This window comes from Kwoniella botswanensis, chromosome 1 (genome assembly GCF_036426115.1).
Source record: "Kwoniella botswanensis chromosome 1, complete sequence".
Classification (NCBI taxonomy): domain Eukaryota; kingdom Fungi; phylum Basidiomycota; class Tremellomycetes; order Tremellales; family Cryptococcaceae; genus Kwoniella; species Kwoniella botswanensis.
In genome coordinates, this window is record NC_088599.1 from 1,533,156 (window position 1) to 1,553,151 (window position 19,996).

The following is a 19,996-nucleotide window of genomic DNA, read 5'->3' on the forward strand; positions in this document are numbered from 1 at the left end:
ACGTTACTTTATATGATTATCATTCGAACAGGGCGACGGTGATTATATATATATATATAATACTATGGTTGTATGTATTTGAGGGTATCAATTTCGACTTACTCAGCTTGATGAACGAACATCTAGGTGAGTTTTCGAAACAAGGTTGGTCAATCGTGTTATGCCACTTGACTTATTGTTCGAGCATTGAATGCCACTTCTGAACTGTATGCTCTTCTGCTAAATCAGTCTAAAATTCAGAATGAAGTCATTCCGATTTTTCATGTGACTAACTCCTGCAACTTATTTTGTCTGGGAAGTTTTCCTGCTTCTTGTTCGTCTCGTCCATTTGTTGGATCGAAGCCTTACAGCATGGTAGGGTAAAACCCAGTGAAAAGATCGACTAACCTTGATTCCCTTTTACCCTGAACGCCTTGGTATTTTACCACGAAAGTGGAGAACACCGCCCATCCAGCCAACGAAAAAGAAGGTTCGGAGAATCTCGCAACTGTGCATCTCAGCAAAGGCGTGGTAAAAGTGCAGGTTTGAGAATTTAGATTTCTAGACTCTTTGGTTTAGACCTCTGCTGGTAAGATGTGAGATGAACGGGATTAGTAGATTTGGGTCTAAGCGTAGGTATCATGATGATGATGGTCATGCAAACCTCTGCATCTCCATCATGTTACTGTAGCTGATCGTATCTAACTGCAAGGTAAGGGATTGATACGCTGTGCACAACAATACATATATGCTCTACACATGAGGCGATCGTTTTATATGGATAGAAGTTGCAAGAAGCAGCAATAACAAAGAGGTAGAATTGGCGCGTCAGGTTGCATGGTTGTAGTACATGGCACAAAGCACAAAAAACACATCCGTCATTTTTCGTTTTCGTTTTTTCACTTGGTCTTTTTACCCTGGATTCCCCATTCACTGTGTTCCCATAACCAACTTAGTAGCCACTAGCTAGCTAGCTACCATTCATCACTTTAATATTTATCATTTATCATTTCTTTCGCTCCATCGTTCTTGTTTCATTTCATCTCATTCAATACCCAAAAATACCTTATACTGTTCTACTTTCTCTTCTCTTTCGGTCTTCATTTCTTTTTGGGCAAGCCAAGCTTTCAACAACACAAGATACGATACCATCAAAACCTCCCAATCGCAGACTCAAAAAAAGATAATCGGATTTGAGGATCAGAGAGAGGGAACACAAAAAGGATATCGGTTTATCATTTCAGATTCGGATCGTTAGCTAGATAGGGCTGGATCATCCTATCGTTAAGCACCGTTTTTTGGGTTATTTGTTTCTGGTGAGTTAGCTGTTCTCTGCTGTTCTGTATCCGAATGAGAATTGGGGTCGATGCGATGCATAGCAATGAGGAAGTGGATCATCAGGAATAAAAAGGTTGATGAGGATACGCGTTCCCTCATTGTGGATTGTGGGAATATCATAAATAACATTGGTAATGGAAAGGAAGGGGGATGGTCTGTGTGTGACAGATGATGTATGGAGTGCTTGTGTTTGTGTCGCTTTGTCCATCATCCTCTTTCCATGTTACGCTTGGATCATGTACGAGTACCAATCATCATACAAAACTCATCAATGGGAAGCTGATTTTATCTTTATCGCCCTTTGCTTTTCGCAGTCTTTCGCTTTTCTCTTTCATCATTCAAAAAGGAAAAAGGTTCAATAGGAAAAAGGATAGTCTCAACAGCCATTTCATCTCGATACTCATCTAGTTTCGAAGATCATCGGGATCCAGAGAGGGCTATAACCTATTGACTATCGACAAAGGACATTCATTTGTTCAAATCGCTTTTCAACAATCCAATATAATACCTCTTATCACAAAGTTTTTACTCCTTTTATCAACCTTTTACCTCGTGACTGATACCAATATCAATACGAAGACGATTACGTTTACGTATCCCACCCAAACCTCGTCGCCATCACATCACCTACTCAACATTACAAAACATTCAACATCGCAACGCGTTTAGTTACCGCTCACATCTCTTCAACAAATTTCCTTTTTCATCGCCACCCAACTCTCAACCTTTTTCATTCATTCAACCTCAGCATTGAATGATACAAACGACAGTCATACAGCTCCATCAAACTCTTTAGACATAAAATCGTTAGAATTGAAAGGTCAATTGCTAAAGAGAAGAAAAAATAGGGAGAAACAAACGAGTTACGAGTGAATCACCGTTCGAGCTTAGGAAGAAGGAAAAGTCTTATAAACAAAGACTCTTTCTTCCTCCCATCCTAGGCTCGTACTTTCGGTGATCAACCAAAAAACCCTTCCAAACACGGTATGGCACGACCAATCAGACCGGCACCTGCGCCGCCCACCGGATCCACCGGGTCATCCACACCGATACCTCGCACATCCTCTCGTGCTCATCGACCATCAGCTACACCCTCCACACCTTTCACCCCTTCACCTGCTACACCATCTGATATAGGTAGTTCAAGTAAAGGTAGACCAGAAGCAAAGACTCATGGGCTGAGGAGTGTAGGAGGAGCTAGTGAGAGAACACCGTGTCCTTTCCCCGCTCAGTGGGGTGGGAGGGATAAATGTGGGATTTTAGAGGAAGATGAAGCGGATGAAGTGCTTATGAGTATCTTGGGATCGATTGCTTACTACGTAGGTCATACTGTCTCAATACCTCTTGACGAAAATTCTATTGTCTTCTGAATTTGAAAGCTGATGTGATTTCATTGTGCATAGGACAACCGTGCTTTATCAGCGGAAGAGATCGCTTCGACATGTTTTCAACAAGGATGGCTTCGACCGCCTTCTGCTGCTATCGAACCCACTACATTGATCAACAATTCGATCCGATCTTACCTCAAACGATGTGAGCGAACTAAGCGTCATTGTCTTCTTGCCAAACACCAACTTGCCGGATCAGTCGTCGAACAAGTCCTTCAACCTGCTCTTCACCCTAATGCATTCGACGACTCCGTTAGACCAAAGGGTACCGTATGGTACTTGTTTGGTGGCAATGGGAAGAGTAAATGGAAGAATCCTTTTGAAGGTATAGAAGTACCTAAGATACCACCCAGGAAACCGGTTCCCAAGAAGATACAACCGCAGAAGGAGAACAAGGCTGTCAAAGTGGAAGAGAAGAAGCCTGGTGGCGTTCAGAAAGGAAAGGCAAAGGTGCAAGCACCTGTGAAGATAAGACTGGTGCTTAATGGTCCGATCACAGGAGACGAAGAGACTCAAAGCGAGGCTGGAAGTAGCTCAAGGTCAAGGAGCCTTAGTGTCGGTGTACCACAGGATACGATCGGACTTGGTCTTGCTCAACCTATCTCTTTACCTCAATCCAAATCGACAAAGAACAAGTCTAGACCACGTAGACCTAGAGATATACTGGATTCGTCCTCTGAGAGCGATACCAGTGAATCAGACATGGATTTTGATATGCCTGGACCATCTCGACTGATACGCCGTACAACTTCACTTCGAAAAGTCCCTCCCCCACTCTCCCTTGGTAGCTCACCTCGAGTGCACGGCTCCTCTCGACTCCCTCAGCATTCACCTTTCATGGACATATTCTACCCTTCACCTATCATACCCACTTCTCCTTTCCAACCTCACGCTTCACCTTTCCCTTCTCATTCACTCGATAATACCACTTGGACCGCTAGACCCGACAGGCTATACCAATTCGAATCCTCGAGTTCAAGTTCAGATGACGAAATGCGCGAAACCACATGGGGCATGGATTCGGAGATTCTGGTCAAGGCTGTGGATGGTGACGAGGAGGATCGTCCCTCTTGGTCAATGGACGAAGATGAGACGAAAGTCAAGGAAGCTACGGATGCTCTAAGGGTTCTTTTCCCTCTGTCATCGCCTGATGAAGAAGCGGATCTGGAGTCGAGGATCAAGCTGAATCAGCTGGATAACCGACCTTCATCGCTCTTCGAGTCACCTAAAGTCAACTTGTCTGCGGATATGAACAGCCAGTTGAAGGCTGTCGATGCAGGTGGAATACCTCTCAACGCTTGGATAGCCAACTCTTCACCCTCGGCTTCACCTAATCTACGGACTTACAAGAGTCTCGCTCCACCAGTGGATGTCAGTCCCACACAGCACTTGTCCAAACTTCGAAGTTCATTCGATCCTGAGGAGATGGAGGTTGATGAAGAAACACCTTGGTTAGATGAAAGTGGTGAATTACCAGTAAAAGCTGAAGATACCTTCTCTGATGTCGATCTCAACTCCACGATTGGTGATGCTCCTACACCCGAACACGATCGTCATCTACACACAGCCCTCTGGGCTCAGGAAGCTGCTGCTATCAGGATCAAGCAAGAGCCCGAGGATTACCCTTCGCCAGCTGCGACTGATCCAGATGATGCTTCAGCGTTAGGATATCGTGGTTCTCGAGCTTCCTCAACACCCTCCAGCGGGTCATCGGAACTACCACCTTTCGAGATTGAGGTGGATAATGGTAGGATGGGAGTCGACGAGGTTATCCTTGGTCCCGAGAGTGTCACTATCGAAGAACTAGATGGATGGTTACCTGCCTCAGGAAAGGCCGAGAAGACGCCTCATCGTGGAAGAGCTTCGAAGAATAGGAATCACCCACTGAGATGTAGTGGGAATTGGGGAGGTATAGGTGTTTGTAGTACGCTTGCCAATATCGTCAAACCACCTGCGAGAAATAGAAGTGTCAGATCAAACGCCACAGCTCGACGTAGGAAATCTTCACCTCAGCCACCAATTGTCGATGAATCCGAGCCACTCACACCTGACACCGGGATCGACATTGATGCTGAAGTGGATGATGCGATTGGCACAGCTGATTTGGAGCAAGCTAGAAAGGAAGCTGATGCGAGGGAAGAACAGCATCGTAAAGCGTGTAAGGAGAAGGTTGAGCAACAGAAAGCCCTAATGGAAGCATATCGACAGACTATACGGGCTGAAGCGATGGATCATCATCAAGATCCTTCACCTACACCATGGTCGGAGAATAATAATCATGCACCTTGGGGAACAAGCTCAACGGATTCTATCAACATTGATACTCCTGGTGCGCTATCACCCATGTCCCTCTTTGGCATGTCCAATCTTTCGCTCAGAACACCTACGGATGGAATGTGCATGGCTGTGGATCCCAAAGCTCTCGTCAGTCCACCACTACAAGCTGGCTTTGGATTCCCTCAAATGGCAGTACCTCAAGGACCCACCCGACCTCCACCACACCTCCCACCTGGAGATATAGGAATGGGTATGCTTGACACCGCTCTGAGTGAACAGGAAGTCAAAGCTATCATGGCTGTCAACGCCACATCAGCACCTACACCAGCATCAGCAACAAATGTCAGCAAGCTTGCTCCGCCATTGCATCACGCCCCAGCAAGTTCGGTCAGTCCAGTCTTATTGCCCAGTCGACCTGTCACCCCAGCCTCAGCACCGGCCTCAACCGTTTCTACTCCGAGCTCGAACAGGCATTCGCACAAAATCCAACCTATCGCCCCTGCGCCTGCGGTCGTACCCGTCAAACCCACACCCATTCCTATTGCTTCCGCTTCGGCCTCAAACGAGAAGAGCACAGCCATGGTAGCACTGCCCACTACTGTACCAGCCCAGATCGCCCCTCAATCGATGACAGTGGCGAATTCTGTGACAACGCCATCGCCTGTACCTTCCATCAGCAGCGCGAACAACAAGGGTACTCCTACTCCCACTGCCAATGGTGTTAGTCTCGCCCCTGCTGCCTCCACTACTCGCACGACCACACCTTCGAACGAGGCAGCTGCTCCTCCAAGCAGAGTTACTCCATCGCCCACATCGACCAACACATCGACCTCGTCATCTTCCATGCCTCCTCCTGCGACCGGTAATGGAAATGGCAAATCTGGTGGGAAGATTGCGACCATCACAAAGCCGCTTTGCCCAGGTGTTGATGCTTGTGTGGTGGATAATATACCGGTGTACGCTCATATCTTCGAAGGTAAGCCAGGTCAGGGTAGACAGGTCCTCCTCAGAAGGTTAGACACGGATTTTGGTGAGTAGTTTTCTCCTTAGGTTTACCTTCACTTTTTAGTATCGAAGTTCAAGCTGACGAGTTTCTAAGTCAATGCAAATGCTCTTTTGGCTGCTCTTGGCGTACCCGAAAACAAGTTTCCCGAATACTTCGATCATCCAATCTCACCTGTTCGAGTCGCGGCCAGACATGTCATCCCACCTTCGAACCCTTCCGCCGAATACTCTCAGGGTGTCAGTGGTATTTGGGTGCATATATCTGAAGCTAGGGAATTTGCGAGGAAAGCGAAGTTGAGAGAGGGCAGCTTGTTAGCTAGTCTGTTGCGGGAGGACCTCTTCCAATTGGTGAGTCATTATGCTATCACAAACAATAAACGGAAGAAACGATGTTGATCATACGTGTGCTGGTATAGTTCGCTACATTGGCAGGGCTGAAACCTGATCATCCGACCTCTGAAACCTTCGGATTACCATTCGTCCCGCGACGACCACCTGTCTCGACTCCCGCTCCTGCTACCAGTGGTGCTTCCAACTTATCATCAGTCAATTCCAAGTCTGTACCTAACCTCACTGCTCTCTCAACTTCGGCACCTGGCCCATGTCAGAATACGACTAAACCGCCTGGTACCGCCTCTAGCGGTACGCCGACCACCAAGGGACCATTGGTGAGATCCGCACCCCCTACTCCACCTGAAGGATGTCCTGGACCGAAAAGAAGAAGAGCGACTATATCGTCTCCATTAGCTAAGAAACCCCAACCACCTATCAATCCTCTTACTCCTACTACATCGGGCCCAGCGGGCATCAAAACTCAGCCTATAGCACCTGCACCTTCACCCGGTTCTGTACCAGCAGCGGGGACTAGGATGAGTGTGGCTGCTCAGAAGAGAGCGACGAGAGCTAGTATTAGTGGGAGTGTACCTCGGCCACTGGCGGGGAAGTAATAGCTCAATGGGGATTCTGGTTCATCTTGTGCAATTGTTTGTTTATTAACTGAAAAGGAGATGTATGTAAAATTGTCAGAGGGGCAGGAGGCGAGAGATATCTTTACATAATATAATTAGGATTTCTATCTAGAGAAAGTCGAATACAAACTACTCTATGCTTTTCGTACGTAGTCATCTGTAGAAAATCACCTCTCTAGATAGTTAGAGGGGTTGAGAAGAAGGAAGAGGGAAAAAAGGAAAGGAAAAGAAAAGAAAAGAAAAGACACCGTCAATGTAAAGGTGCATACTTGAAATGAAAACGATGTATATTAGTCGCTATTTATATATAGATTGAAAAGATCAAGAAGGTAACATGAGAACCATGAAATGCATATATATGTAATTGTAACTACAGAACCGCTTTCTGCAAATGACAATGTTAGAAACGTGCTCAGAGTACAAGTAGTATGACCTCCCTCACCGTACATCAGGATGCTTTTGCAGTCTGACTTTGACATTCGCTTAGCATTCGTGCATCGTGCTGATATTGTATCTCTACCAGATCTTCCACTGCTCGGCATCTCGTAAACCCATGCATGGGATGGGATGGTGAATATCCAGTAGTCAATAGTCAGTATCAGATCTTACTGTACTGACGAGGATTGATAAATTAAGCTTTCAGGGTAGAAGTGGAGAGTGATTAGCCCGGTCAACTTGCCATTCCAACTCATCAACTTACAACTTGATCCTTCCTTCTATCTGCTATACTCTGTTCTGCATACATATCGTATACTATTACGCGTATCTCATCTTCTCATCGTTGATCATCATCACGACCTCCATCCAAACGACGCGTTGAGGTGAGGAGAACAACAATCGCCGGCAGAAAAGAGCTTTTCATCAACCTTATATACACACTATCATTTTATCGCCCCAGCCCAACCTCCTTTGGTCTTCTATCTTTACAGGCGTCTAGACTAGAGCAAGATGTAAGTCCGTTCAATCCACCATCTACTAATCTCTATTTGCTGGATGCACCAGAGATAGTGATAACGACATTGGCTATGTGGAATATGATTGTCGCTGACGATTCACAACAATATAGGAATTACGTCCAACTTGAGAAATTGGGTGAAGGAACTTATGCGACTGTATACAAGGTATGTTGTATCGTTACTTGAGGTGATCAGAGACAAAGACTGATAATCTCGATAATCTCGATGTAGGGTCGATCGAGGACGACTTCAGAGGTGGTAGCTTTGAAGGAGATCCATTTGGATGCTGAGGAGGGAACACCTAGCACGGCTATCAGGGAGATCAGCTTGATGAAAGGTGAGTGGATCGATTCAATGCTGTCGAGATGGATGTCTCTCCTGTAGGAGGGGGCTAGAGAAGGGGATCTACCGCGCGATATCACAAGATCTCTCTCATTTATGTCCTAGACCGGACAATGTGCGAGGACGGAGCATGGGAAGGATTCTAAACGACATGAAATGACAGAACCTTTATGCTGATATATATTGCCCTTCACCTCACCACAGAGCTCAAACACGTCAATATCGTTCGTCTACACGATGTCATCCATACTGAATCAAAATTAGTATTGATCTTCGAGGTGAGTACATGCTTTCATGAAGAGTGTCTCTGTATTTTAGCTGACTGTGGATGATATGATCGATGATAGTATTGCGAACAAGATCTCAAGAAATATATGGATACTCATGGTGATAGGGGTGCACTAGATCTCAACACCGTCAAGAATTTCACTCATCAGTTGTTGAATGTGAGTAAATTTGCTTATGCACGTCTCTCCTCACTGGTTCAAGAGGACCAGCGGGGTGATCGGCTGGATATAACGCAACCGAAAGAAGGAGAGATCTTCCTGTCCTATTCACGTATACCTGCACTTTGCTTACCCCTTTATTGGGATCATCATACAGGGTATCGCGTTCTGTCACGATAACAGAGTGTTACATCGGGATCTCAAACCTCAAAACTTATTGATTAACAGACGAGGAGAATTGAAAATTGGTGATTTCGGTTTAGCCAGGGCTTTTGGTGTGCCGGTGAACACGTTCAGTAATGAGGTAAGCTTTCCTACCGCACTTCAAGTGTTTATGGGTCCCTCAAGCGATGATCACAAAGATCATCGAAATGAATATGTGAGGTTGATGATGAATATCTTCTCTCCGCCCATTTATAGGTAGTCACACTTTGGTACAGAGCGCCAGACGTGTTATTGGGCTCAAGAACTTATAGTACAAGTATCGACATTTGGTCTGTTGGTTGTATGTGAGTGCAATCTCTTTCCTCGATCAGCTAATACAAAAATCTTCGTCTCAAAGTTACGTAGCTGATATTCTCGTCTGATCAGTTTCGCAGAGATGATCACTGGTTATCCATTGTTCAGGGGAAGAGATAATGCGGATCAATTAGTCCAGATCATGAAGATTGTCGGTACACCTAGTGATGCTACGATCGCTCAGATCAAACTCAATTCGGTGGGTCACCAATTTCTCGACCTTTCCCCTGCCCCATACATCTGATATTGATAGCTAATATATCGATATCTCCAGCCCGAAATTCAGATCAAGGCTCCACTTGCTAAACACCCCAAACAACCTTTCCATGCTATCGTACCTCGTGCACCTAGAGATGGTGGGTCTAGTTGTTGACACGTCAATCATATGTGTCACTCAGCTGATGTATAATGAATACCCTTCCAGCCCTTAACCTTCTCGAACACCTCCTTCAATTCGAGCCATCACGCCGATATGATGCTCATCAAGCAATGGCTCATCCATACTTCACTGCTGGACCTATCGCTCCGCCAACTCTACCAGCAACTGTCCAATCATCAGCAGCGTCGTTGGCACTCCCACCAAGAGTAGCTGCTCGAGCGTCTCAGGCATCCGCAGCTGTTCAAGCTCAACAACAGGCTCAAGCACAAGCTCAGGCTGCTCAACAGCAGAACGCTCAGATCATGGCTGCTCAACAACAGCAGCAACAGCAACAACAACAGCAAACTCAGTATAATGCTATGTTGGCTGAACAAGCTGCTCGACAGGGATATTACGGTGAGTACCATCTCGTTTGGGTAGATGTTTTCATCTGTCCACGACTGATGAGCCCACGATCGTGCCTTTCCAGATCAAGCTACAGCCGCTCAAATGCAAGCCCAAGCTCAAGCCGCTCATGCTCAACAGATGCAAATCGCTCATGCCCAAGCTCAAGCGCAAGCGCAAGCACAGGCTCAGGCGCAAGCTCAAGCTCAGCAAGGTAGAGGGATGGATCCTAATGTAAGTTCACCGTTCGTCGGCTTTAGTGTGTCTCGTTTCAACACATTGACGCTTTGTACTCGTTCTTTTGGTTTAGGGATACTACATGAATCCTGAAGGACGATACTAAACTACCAAGTCTAGTGAAAATGCGAGAGGTACATGTACATGTGGGATCATGCCTGATTTACAGAGTGATACTGTTCAGTGTCAGGCGTTAAGGCGATGACGATGTTGAGGGACGCACATTTCAGAAGCAATTTCATTTCATCTATTTTTTTTTCTCATATATTTATAATATCTTATCGATCAACCCATTCTCAATCCAGATTTAATTCCAGATCACAATGTTTCTGCTCACACTGTTAGAACAGGTAAATTATGTAGTGTAAATATCTATATCATCTTATCTGCTTGTGATGACAATTCTGTAGAAGATGGACTCCTTAATAGCTCCTGCACAATTTGCTGGGCGTCGATGCTTCTACAGTTGCTGATGTCCAGCTGTTACATATCATGATACATGCCTTCTAGCTCATTGAGTCAAAATTGAAATAATATGATGGAAGAGACTGAGGAGCTATGTACGTATTGAAATCAAGAAACATGCGATACGCGTCATCTATCAAAAGATGATGAAAGGGGTATCATTCGTTCTATTGTCAAGGATCAGAAAAGTTAAGGGAGTAGAAGAAAGCGATGATAATATGGAGATGAAACTAAGTGTGACTGGTCTATAAAGCTGTTCCTCTTTCGAAATTGGCTCGAATCCTAGGAGAACAGAACTGATTCAGCAAGTATTCTTGTCTCTTCTAGAATAGAGCAGTGGGATTCCAAGTTAAAATTGACGAGTGTGAAGTGAAAGACCCACTCTTTCGTGTATTTATCAAAGTACCTCGCGACCTTCTTGTTGAATACCTTGTTCCTCTCGTTGATATATGTAACTTCATCATCTTCGTCATCCTTCTTGTTCTTCCTCTTACCGTATTTACCGATACTACGTACAACGAACAATCAGTATTTGATATTATACCAATATCCAAATCTGGTAAAACCATAGCAAAACAACACATACTCTTTGTTGATCTTCTCTGCGACTCTGTCAAGAGCATCTTCCGAAGGCTTGTGATCACCGTATGCCAAGGTATCTGAACCTCTATATAGATCTTCAGCGGCAGTCAGAGCGCCTGACCTAGATGATCCTGCTACAGCGTTGGAAGATCCACCAGCAGAAACCAATGTTCCAGGAGCCAATCCCAGAGCTGCCTCCTTCTGCCTTTCGTACAATGCCAGATCGACTTTGGTAGATCGGATGTTACGGTTGTACCGCTTATGAGCGTCGTCTTCGGCGTCTACACAGGGAAGCATTGTTTCCCGATCAGCATTGGAATGAACACAGGATAGGTAATTGAGTGAGCTATGGGAATCCCTTTCATCTGATATCGCTGCTCGAACAATGTTCGATGTCAATGACACCAAATACTAGTGTCCATCTCATCTCTAATCCTTGGGTCATCCACGTAAAGGCAAGAGCCAGACTCACTATGGAAATGAGTATCCTGCTTGACCTTCTGTTCCTCCAACTTCTTTTCCCACCTCTCATTATCTTCTATACTATATTCCCAATTCTTCTTTCTCTCTAAATCTTCGCCGTTCTCCTCAGCTTCAGCTTTCAACCTTAATGTCTGAGCGAGCTTCTTCTGTTTTTCCAGTCGAGCTAGTTCCTTGGCGGTCACTTTGGATTTCTGATGGTCTGCTATCAGATCTTTACGGTTCTGTTGAGTTGATTGATTCTATTTTATCGTTAAGAAGTGAATCAGCAAATGTCCTCAGGAGGTGGTGTACCCCTGACTAGATATGGTGAGGACTTCGACGGTCGGCTGGTATAGTATGTGGGACTCGCATCCTGAAGATATGTTACAGGTAACGACGAAGATAAGTAGGAACGCAAACATACCATCCTCATTCTCAATTCCTTCATTTTCGCCATCCTCTCTTCCATCGTCAATTTCTTGTTATTCTCCACGTCCACTTCTCCTTGCTCTTCTACTACATCTGCTGCTTCCTCACGCTGACCATCAACCTCCGCTTCCGCGTCTGTACTGTTCCCCTCCTCTGCACTCTCAGCTACATTTGTCTCGACCTCTGTTTCTGTTTCAGGTAAGGATACTTCCGAAGGTGCTTTACTGGATTTCGAGCGTGTCGCCCTGGTTCGGCCGGCCGATGGAGCTGGTGAGGGTGAGGGTGCAGCGGACTTGACTTCTCGAGCTTTACGTGGAGGCATACTGATAGTTCTTTTAATGATTGATGATGGTTAGAAAGAAGATTGAAAGTGCGTTTGAATCATGTTTAGTGTTGGAAATGGTGAAACGACCTTGAGTTGCATATGTGTTGTGTAGGTGGCGATTTACTTACGTAAAAATTGTGACGTGTGGCACTTTCCTCCAATTAAAGTAAAGATCTTTGAATCTCTGTTACTCGATCAGCTCAACACATGCTTGTGTATCGATGGTCTTCTAGTAGAATCTTTCATGCTCGGTTACGGGAAAGGCATGTGCTAAAGATTGCACAAATCCGATGTAGGGATCAGCGTGGAGGGAGTGCTGTAAATGACTGGGCTGTGACCTGTACAGCAGTCCCAATTCCTTTCCTTTCTCTATCGATTTTCATCTTATCTCGGGGATCAGGATCGGAGAAGATGATCAACGGAGCACGATGGGATGAGTGGTCTCCTTTGAGCCTGGATCAGGTAGGGGCTAGGTCACTAGGTCGTTAGGTCGTATCGTGATTCTAATACGATATAAATTGCTTATCCATCATTTGTCACTGGCTCAAGAGACCATCCCAGTGCAATAGATAACAACAATTCATCTAGCAATAACATTTCGATCTCCTGTAGATACATATCATACTGATTCACAAACGAGTCACTACCACTGTAGAATGTTCCCAACTGGATCTTTAACCGTCTTGGGTATGTTAGCCACATCCATGTTGGCCGTATCAGCCATGAAAGTACAACAATTATCCGATACCAAGATCACATTCTCCGACGGTACAGGCAGAGCCCTCTCGGGTGGTAGTGGGGATATAATCAAAGCTCCAACATCCACCTCTAACAGTTGTACCAAAGAAGGTATCGATTTTCAAGATCCTGCTAAATTCGATTATGTCATCTTTGGAGATGATGGTGATTCGGTCAAATTGAAATTATCCGTATGTCACACTGCTCCATCGACGGATAAACGATAGTGATATGGTATACTGTATCTCTTGCTAACTTGCGTTGTAATGTCATTTGCAGTGTCAAGCTCAATGCAAAGCCCTTTCTGACGATCAAGCTGAATATACTTTCATCAAGGACGAACCTTTCTTAAAAGGCACTCATACAGAGATAGGTAGAGTGTGGTGTGATAAGGTTTTAGAAAGAGATGAGAGTATTTGGAAGAAAGTGGAGGATGTCCACTTACCTGACTCTGTGAGTGGCTCTGTATTGAGGTAACGATACACATTCGGTATTGCTGATCGCTGTAAGCACTGCAGGACAAACTCTAAGAATTGAGATACAATCAAATTTCATGCTGTATTGCAGTTTGATAGAACCCCCTTGGACGTGTATTTTGTGTACAACTATATGCACTATGTTCGTGTCATGTATGAATTCAGGTGGATCCAGCCAATGCATAAGACTTGTCCGATACATAGCATGCTTGAAGTATATGACCAACATACATCGCTTCTCGCACTTCACACAAGCATAGGTTCTGACTACTTGATACTTCCTAAGGCCGCAACTTAGCTTGCAGTTCCTCCGTAACAATCTTCTTATAACTCTCAACGTCTCCCAGGAATTTAGTCACTTTACCATCAGCGCATACCCAGAGCTGTAAGAAGTACCATTAGCAAGTTAGTATCATACACTTCAGAAGAAGGAGAAGCAGATCATGACTTACCTGATTGGAAGTACTAGTGATGAATCTCTCATCGTGCGAAATTGAAATGACCCCTCCCTTGAACACTTTGATAGCTTCAATGAGCGCATCAATACCCTCAATATCCAAGTGATTGGAAGGCTACAAACATCATCACCAACATATCAGCCATCTCAGATCCTCACGTCACACACAAGAATAAACATGATCTTGAACTCACCTCATCCAGTAACAAGATATGTGGTTTTTGCATACTCAAAACAGCGAATGCTACTCTCGCTTTCTGACCTCCAGATAGTGTGTCGATCTTTTGTAGACCCGTTAAACCAGTTATACCGAATGAACCTAAATGAGATCTATATTCCTGTTCAATTTTACCAGGGAATTTCGATTGGAGGAAAGCCACGGGTGAGACATTCATATCTAATTGATTGACGAAATGCTGAGTAAAGTATGATATCCTACATCTGGAATTATGGTTGGCTCTACCGGTTATAGGTTGTAAGTCCCCAGTAAGAAGTTTGATCATGGTTGATTTACCAGCACCGTTAGGTCCGATGACTGCTATTCGACTATCCATCTGTACGTCGATATTTACATTCTTCAAGATGATCTTCTCAGGTGTGTAGCCGAAGGTAGCCTCGTCAAGCTGTAGAAGAGGAGGAGAGATCTTCTCGGGATCAGGGAATTTGAACGATTCGGAATCGTCTTGTTCAGGTGGTTCGAGTTCTGGCAATTTCTCGAGAATCTTGATCTTCGATTGAGCTTGTGCGGCTACGAAAACGCAAAGCATTCAGCTGACTTGATCTCACAAAGGGTGAGAAGAGCATACAGATAATGGACTCACCTCTGTTAGCATTGTATCTCCATCTGTCGATGTAAGCTTGAAGATGTTGTCGGTACGCCAACTGAGTTTCATACTCCTTCTTTTGATTCTTGGCTCTATCGATCTTGGTAGCATAGAACTGAGAGAAGTTACCCTTGTAGTAGTCAAGTCGTTGCGAGTGCTGATGGATGATATCGGTAGCAACGTGATCGAGGAATGCTCTGTCGTGCGAGCTGAGGCAGGGGAACAATTAGCATCGGGCTCGAACCTATCCATTTTATCACTCACACAACCAGCAGAGTAGATTGCCAAGTTTGCAGATATTCTTCAAGCCAAGCAATGGCATTCAGATCCAACATGTTAGAAGGTTCATCCAACATAAGGAGCTGTTCGGGACATCAAAGTCAGCTTAACTCGGGGACATTGGTGAAATCACTCACATCAGGTTTGACGAACAATGCTCTAGCAAGAGCCAACCTCATCCTCCAACCACCAGAGAACGAATTGGTAGCCTTCTTTTGGTCTTCTTCCGAGAATCCTAAACCAGCCAACAACAATCCAGCCCTAGCAGGTCCCGTCTCAGCTTCCATATCTACCAAAGTCTTCTGTACTTCTCCTATCCTAGTTAAAATATCTTCCTTCTCCCTTTCAATTTGTTCTTTCTCTTCTTCTGCTGGGGTTACTTTCTCAAGTTGATTCAATTTCTCATTCAGCTCTTTCTCTTCTGTGATGTACTTGTGTCGCCATACATCTGCTTGGAGTACCGATTCCAATGCGGTAGTGTTATCTCCACTGATTTCTTGTTCGACGTATCTAAGTAGGATTCAGGGTTAGCTTGTACGTTGATGCATAACGTGTTGTATCTAGCTGAACTTACAAGACTGAGATATGTGTAGGGATAGGTACTTCTCTCAAAGCCAAATGACGAAGTAAAGTAGATTTACCAATACCATTTCGACCGATAAGACTGTGAATGATGCCAGTCAGTAATGTCTTCTGCCTTATACATCCACCTAAGATGCCAAATTCAAATCACCCGTATCGTCTTCCATGAGCCATAGTAAGAGTAGCCCCAGCCCTACCAACGAGGTAATCATCCATCAGCTTTGTTGAATCCCCGCCACATTATACAAAAAAGAAGCAGAAGTAGTAAAGAAATAGTACTCACAAAATCCTATTGGATGCGAAAGACACATCAATGTTATTAAGATGTATATCTTTGCTCTTCCCTTTTGCTGCTCCACTTAAGTCTAGAGGGTTCACCTTCATGTACATCTCCTCATAAGATTGTTTGTTCTTATTGAGCTGTTCGATCAATTTCGACCCTTGGTATAAATCTCTCTTTGATCTCTTCTCAATCTTCGCTTTCAACTTGGCTTCTGCCTTTGCTAACTTGTTGAGATCGACACGGGACGCTTGACCCTTGGTATTGGATTCGAGATCTACTTTACCGGACATGGCGATGGTCGCTGACATTGCTTGGGAACGCATGTGAACGGATTTATCCAGTTTGGTAGCTACGTTGGATTTTCGGATTCGCTTGGACGATTGGGATTCGAGATAGGCAAGGAGTCGAGCCATACTATAAAATAGGACAGACGTCAATTGCAAAGTTCAAATTGCATCACACCTTATGATATGAATGGTGTGGATGGGAAATTGAGTGATTATTCCTGACACTGTCGAAGGTATGGTAGGATACATGTCCAGATATAAATGGATAAACTTCCAGACTCACAAATCATCCAGAACCTTTGCATCCTTCGACCCTTCTCCGATATTGTCCAACATCCCTCTGGTCATACCGACTATATCCTCAACTTCTTCATCTTCGTCATCTACCAATCCAGCAATGTACGAAACGACCACTTCGTCCGTTTTAGGGAAAGTTTGTCGCTACAGATCAGATAATGTGGAAGATCAACATCAAGATTGTCTTGTCGTTTGTATGTCTTGGTTTGACTCTACTCACGATGTCTGAAGCTACTTTGGCCATCTTGTGAGAAGTGCCGCCTTCGATACAGGTATGATCGTATCACTAGAGATGGACGATGAAAAACGGATCAGAAATGCGATCACTGGCATGGTGAATCCAGTTTTCAGTCTGGCTGACAATTCACTCGTTCACACCTCGGATCCGGCGACAGCCGAGATCATCAGGCTCATGCACCGAGATCATCACATCTTACTAAGTGTATTCATCACTTCAATAAATATTCAAGGAGCAAGGACAGCTACAATTTGTATGGAGATACTGATATAACCCAGCAATATACACGCCGTATGAGGATACCTCACGAGACCCATCCCATCATTCTACAAATGCGAACAATCATGTACATCGTATTGATGGAATGTCCGAAGGCTACTGCACCTTACGCGATGAACAAGAGGTTGGTATCCATAGCTAGATACCGCATCAAGTAATCATCATCAGCTAGGTGACCTGTATTACATGAATTTCCAATGTGAAACTCACGGTGAGAAGCAGACAGTTGTGGTTTCTGACTATATCTTCCTTTCAACTCATCTCTGATGGTGTTCAACAACTGAACATAACTTTGTTGAGGGTATTTAGTCAGCGAAGCGATGAACGCCTAAATTCATCCATTTGTAAGCTGAACCTCGCCAATACATATGACAATCCAGCTTATATGGCGAATTGATACTCACATATGACATCGCCCCAGTCGCTTTACCGGCTTCTTGCGTGTCGGCGGACTGCAGAATGACACGTTAGCTGAGATGCTATCGACAGAAAGGACAGGGGTAGCCCACAGTTTGCGAGTCTTTACAACCGGACCACATGATGACATCAGCTGGACTAGTCTTAGTCTCTTGCGTCTTCTTCCTTGCGTCCGAGTTTTGGTTGACAAGATTTTTACCGATGCTGTGAGAGAATCCGAACATAGGTCAGTTCTGCGCCAAGACCATTGAGCAGTACGAACGGAATGGATACTCACCCCATGAGACCTTTAAGCATACCTCCAGTATCACCCCTATATAGTGCAATGGAACGGTCAGCAAGAATGAAGGAATGGATGAAGACCCGAAGACCCTCTACTCACTTGAGATAACTCATCCCTGCACCTAGTAATCCTTGTCCGGCTTCAGCAAGCAAGTTGGGTTCTTTGATGGTACCTTCCGTGGAGTAGATGTATGGTAAATCGAGGCATGAACCAGAGTGACAGCTGTGGGTAGTCCATGTCATCAGCTCATATGTCCTTGATCAGATGGAAATGGACAACTGACGAGTCGAAGATAGCAGTAAGTCTACATCCTGCAGGAAGAGGTCTAACCAAAAGGTGATGTCTGAGGTTGGGTCAAAGCAAGAATCATCAGTAAATTGCGAGATCATTCGTATTCCAATGGTGTTGAGGACCGTGTACACACACTGCAACGTGAAGGATTGGAGCGGTATTGATTAGCGAAACTTCCTGCTGGTTGCCTGATCGTTGTAATCTACTCACGTTCATCATCAACGATATGTCCCGCCTGCTTATGATCCAAAGGATAAATGACCTCATCATATCCATCGTCTTCATCACCATCCAAATCTTTAGTCTGACCACCGTGACCGGAGCTGCGTAAACAAAAACACTCAGTCAATGATGCGAGCACAAAGGAACTTGTGTTACTTACTAGTGGAAGAACAAAGCATCATTCGGTTGAGCACCTTGAACCAGCCATTGACAAGCTTGAATAATGTTATTTCTGGTGGGAATTTGTCTTGAATTTCTAGCGTCATCCGTTAACATGACGATGTCTTCTGCTTTGTAATTGTATCGCTCTGGTGACCCGAAGAGTAACCCAATTGTCAATATGATATCGGAAGTACTGCACGACCAGTTGGACTTGCACGGATTGAGACTCACCAATCAAGAATTTCTGTACATTATGAGCATCGTTGATACATCCTGCTAGAGCTTGAGAAGTACCGATGTAGTTGATACCGATCTGTCAGATATAAGTGCATCATAAGCTTCATCCAATTGTCAAGAATCAGGAGATAAAGGGAAGCCTTACACATAACGCTTTTCTTCTGCCAGTACCTGTGAAGAAGTGGACCGACTATCAGCATGAGCTCGGGGAATAGCGGAAGGATGGATGAATCGAAAAGCATGAACAGGTAAATCTCACTCACATTGCGAATATTGGAAGTAAGGCTGAGCGTTCTGACCGTTTTGGCCGTGGAGTTGAGGACCATAATGCTGAGTCTGGGTTGGGGGTCGCACTGGAACACCAACCATTCAAAATATTAGCTTCCATCTATCTTGTGCCTTGTCCTTCGCACAAATTGGATCATTCGATCCTCTCAACGATGTTTATATGATACCATGGAAAGTTGTAAGAGATAAGAGGAATCACGTCGCCTCAAATCTAACTCACCTGGTGCCCTATTCCCATTATTCCCATAAGGATTATTATATGCTCCTCCTTGAGGTGGCCCAGAAGGAGGCATATAACCAGCACCGGTCTGATGATAATTGTGCTCGGGGGGTGCACCAGTAGGAGGGATCCAACCTCCTTGTCCACCAGAGTAATGCTGTTGAGGTGGGGGAGGTCTGTTATAATTGTTGTAACCTTGTTGAGGAGGTGCATACCTATCAATCGGGCAGAATTAGGTCAGCATCAACGATTAACGTTAGCATAGGAAGCATACACTTGACAAGGTATCAAGGCAAGAGCTGATCGAGGCTGAAGAGTAACATCCTACATACCCCATTTGAGGAGGGGGTGGAGGGCCACCCCATCCACCACCAGGTGGTCCACCGTATCCTCCTCCTTGAGGCGGAGGCGGGGCATATCCATATCCTCCTTGTTGTGGTGGAGGAGGAGCATACCCGTATCCACCGTTTCCATTACCTTGTTGATGATGACCACCACCGGGATATTGATTCCAAGACATTGTTGGTGTGTTTGATGTACAGCAGTGAGTTAAGGAATTACGGTATTATACGTTATGTATGTGTATATGGTGGTGATAGTGATATGCTCTTATGTATCAGTATCCTATGTTGTTGTTCAATTGACCAAGCGGTGG

General features: G+C 44.8%; 6 protein-coding genes across 6 annotated transcripts; 3 read left to right on the forward strand and 3 right to left on the reverse strand.

Moving 5' to 3' along the window:
• Positions 1 to 2,303: 2,303 nt before the first annotated feature.
• L199_000589 (uncharacterized protein) lies at positions 2,304 to 6,934 on the forward strand (the record flags this gene model as incomplete). The annotated part of the gene is made up of 4 exons (XM_064886355.1): positions 2,304 to 2,636; positions 2,721 to 6,012; positions 6,082 to 6,335; positions 6,404 to 6,934. 4 exons carry the CDS (start codon positions 2,304 to 2,306, stop codon positions 6,932 to 6,934), a joined length of 4,410 nt encoding a protein of 1,469 aa, XP_064742427.1.
• A 1,055-nt stretch (positions 6,935 to 7,989) lies between these two features.
• On the forward strand, positions 7,990 to 10,324 carry L199_000590 (uncharacterized protein; the record flags this gene model as incomplete). The annotated part of the gene is made up of 11 exons (XM_064886356.1): positions 7,990 to 8,076; positions 8,143 to 8,248; positions 8,458 to 8,531; positions 8,601 to 8,699; positions 8,857 to 9,003; positions 9,120 to 9,208; positions 9,291 to 9,417; positions 9,493 to 9,574; positions 9,643 to 9,993; positions 10,067 to 10,215; positions 10,292 to 10,324. The coding sequence occupies 11 exons, from the start codon at positions 7,990 to 7,992 to the stop codon at positions 10,322 to 10,324; spliced, it is 1,344 nt and encodes a 447-aa protein (XP_064742428.1).
• A 604-nt stretch (positions 10,325 to 10,928) lies between these two features.
• Positions 10,929 to 12,478, reverse strand: L199_000591 (uncharacterized protein; the record flags this gene model as incomplete). The annotated part of the gene is made up of 5 exons (XM_064886357.1): positions 10,929 to 10,965; positions 11,066 to 11,191; positions 11,270 to 11,546; positions 11,738 to 11,987; positions 12,152 to 12,478. 5 exons carry the CDS (start codon positions 12,476 to 12,478, stop codon positions 10,929 to 10,931), a joined length of 1,017 nt encoding a protein of 338 aa, XP_064742429.1.
• A 659-nt stretch (positions 12,479 to 13,137) lies between these two features.
• On the forward strand, positions 13,138 to 13,749 carry L199_000592 (uncharacterized protein; the record flags this gene model as incomplete). The annotated part of the gene is made up of 3 exons (XM_064886358.1): positions 13,138 to 13,410; positions 13,499 to 13,672; positions 13,738 to 13,749. 3 exons carry the CDS (start codon positions 13,138 to 13,140, stop codon positions 13,747 to 13,749), a joined length of 459 nt encoding a protein of 152 aa, XP_064742430.1.
• Positions 13,750 to 13,976: 227 nt separating this feature from the next.
• Positions 13,977 to 16,948, reverse strand: L199_000593 (uncharacterized protein; the record flags this gene model as incomplete). Its single annotated transcript, XM_064886359.1, has 11 exons — positions 13,977 to 14,078; positions 14,148 to 14,267; positions 14,347 to 14,900; positions 14,974 to 15,185; positions 15,241 to 15,338; positions 15,393 to 15,765; positions 15,830 to 15,919; positions 15,989 to 16,030; positions 16,121 to 16,534; positions 16,691 to 16,848; positions 16,925 to 16,948. The coding sequence occupies 11 exons, from the start codon at positions 16,946 to 16,948 to the stop codon at positions 13,977 to 13,979; spliced, it is 2,187 nt and encodes a 728-aa protein (XP_064742431.1).
• Positions 16,949 to 17,327: 379 nt separating this feature from the next.
• On the reverse strand, positions 17,328 to 19,861 carry L199_000594 (metacaspase-1; the record flags this gene model as incomplete). The annotated part of the gene is made up of 14 exons (XM_064886360.1): positions 17,328 to 17,359; positions 17,432 to 17,549; positions 17,626 to 17,673; positions 17,731 to 17,842; positions 17,916 to 17,951; positions 18,021 to 18,143; positions 18,205 to 18,264; positions 18,419 to 18,535; positions 18,595 to 18,742; positions 18,828 to 18,909; positions 18,979 to 19,004; positions 19,097 to 19,186; positions 19,342 to 19,556; positions 19,674 to 19,861. The coding sequence occupies 14 exons, from the start codon at positions 19,859 to 19,861 to the stop codon at positions 17,328 to 17,330; spliced, it is 1,395 nt and encodes a 464-aa protein (XP_064742432.1).
• Positions 19,862 to 19,996: the final 135 nt, after the last annotated feature.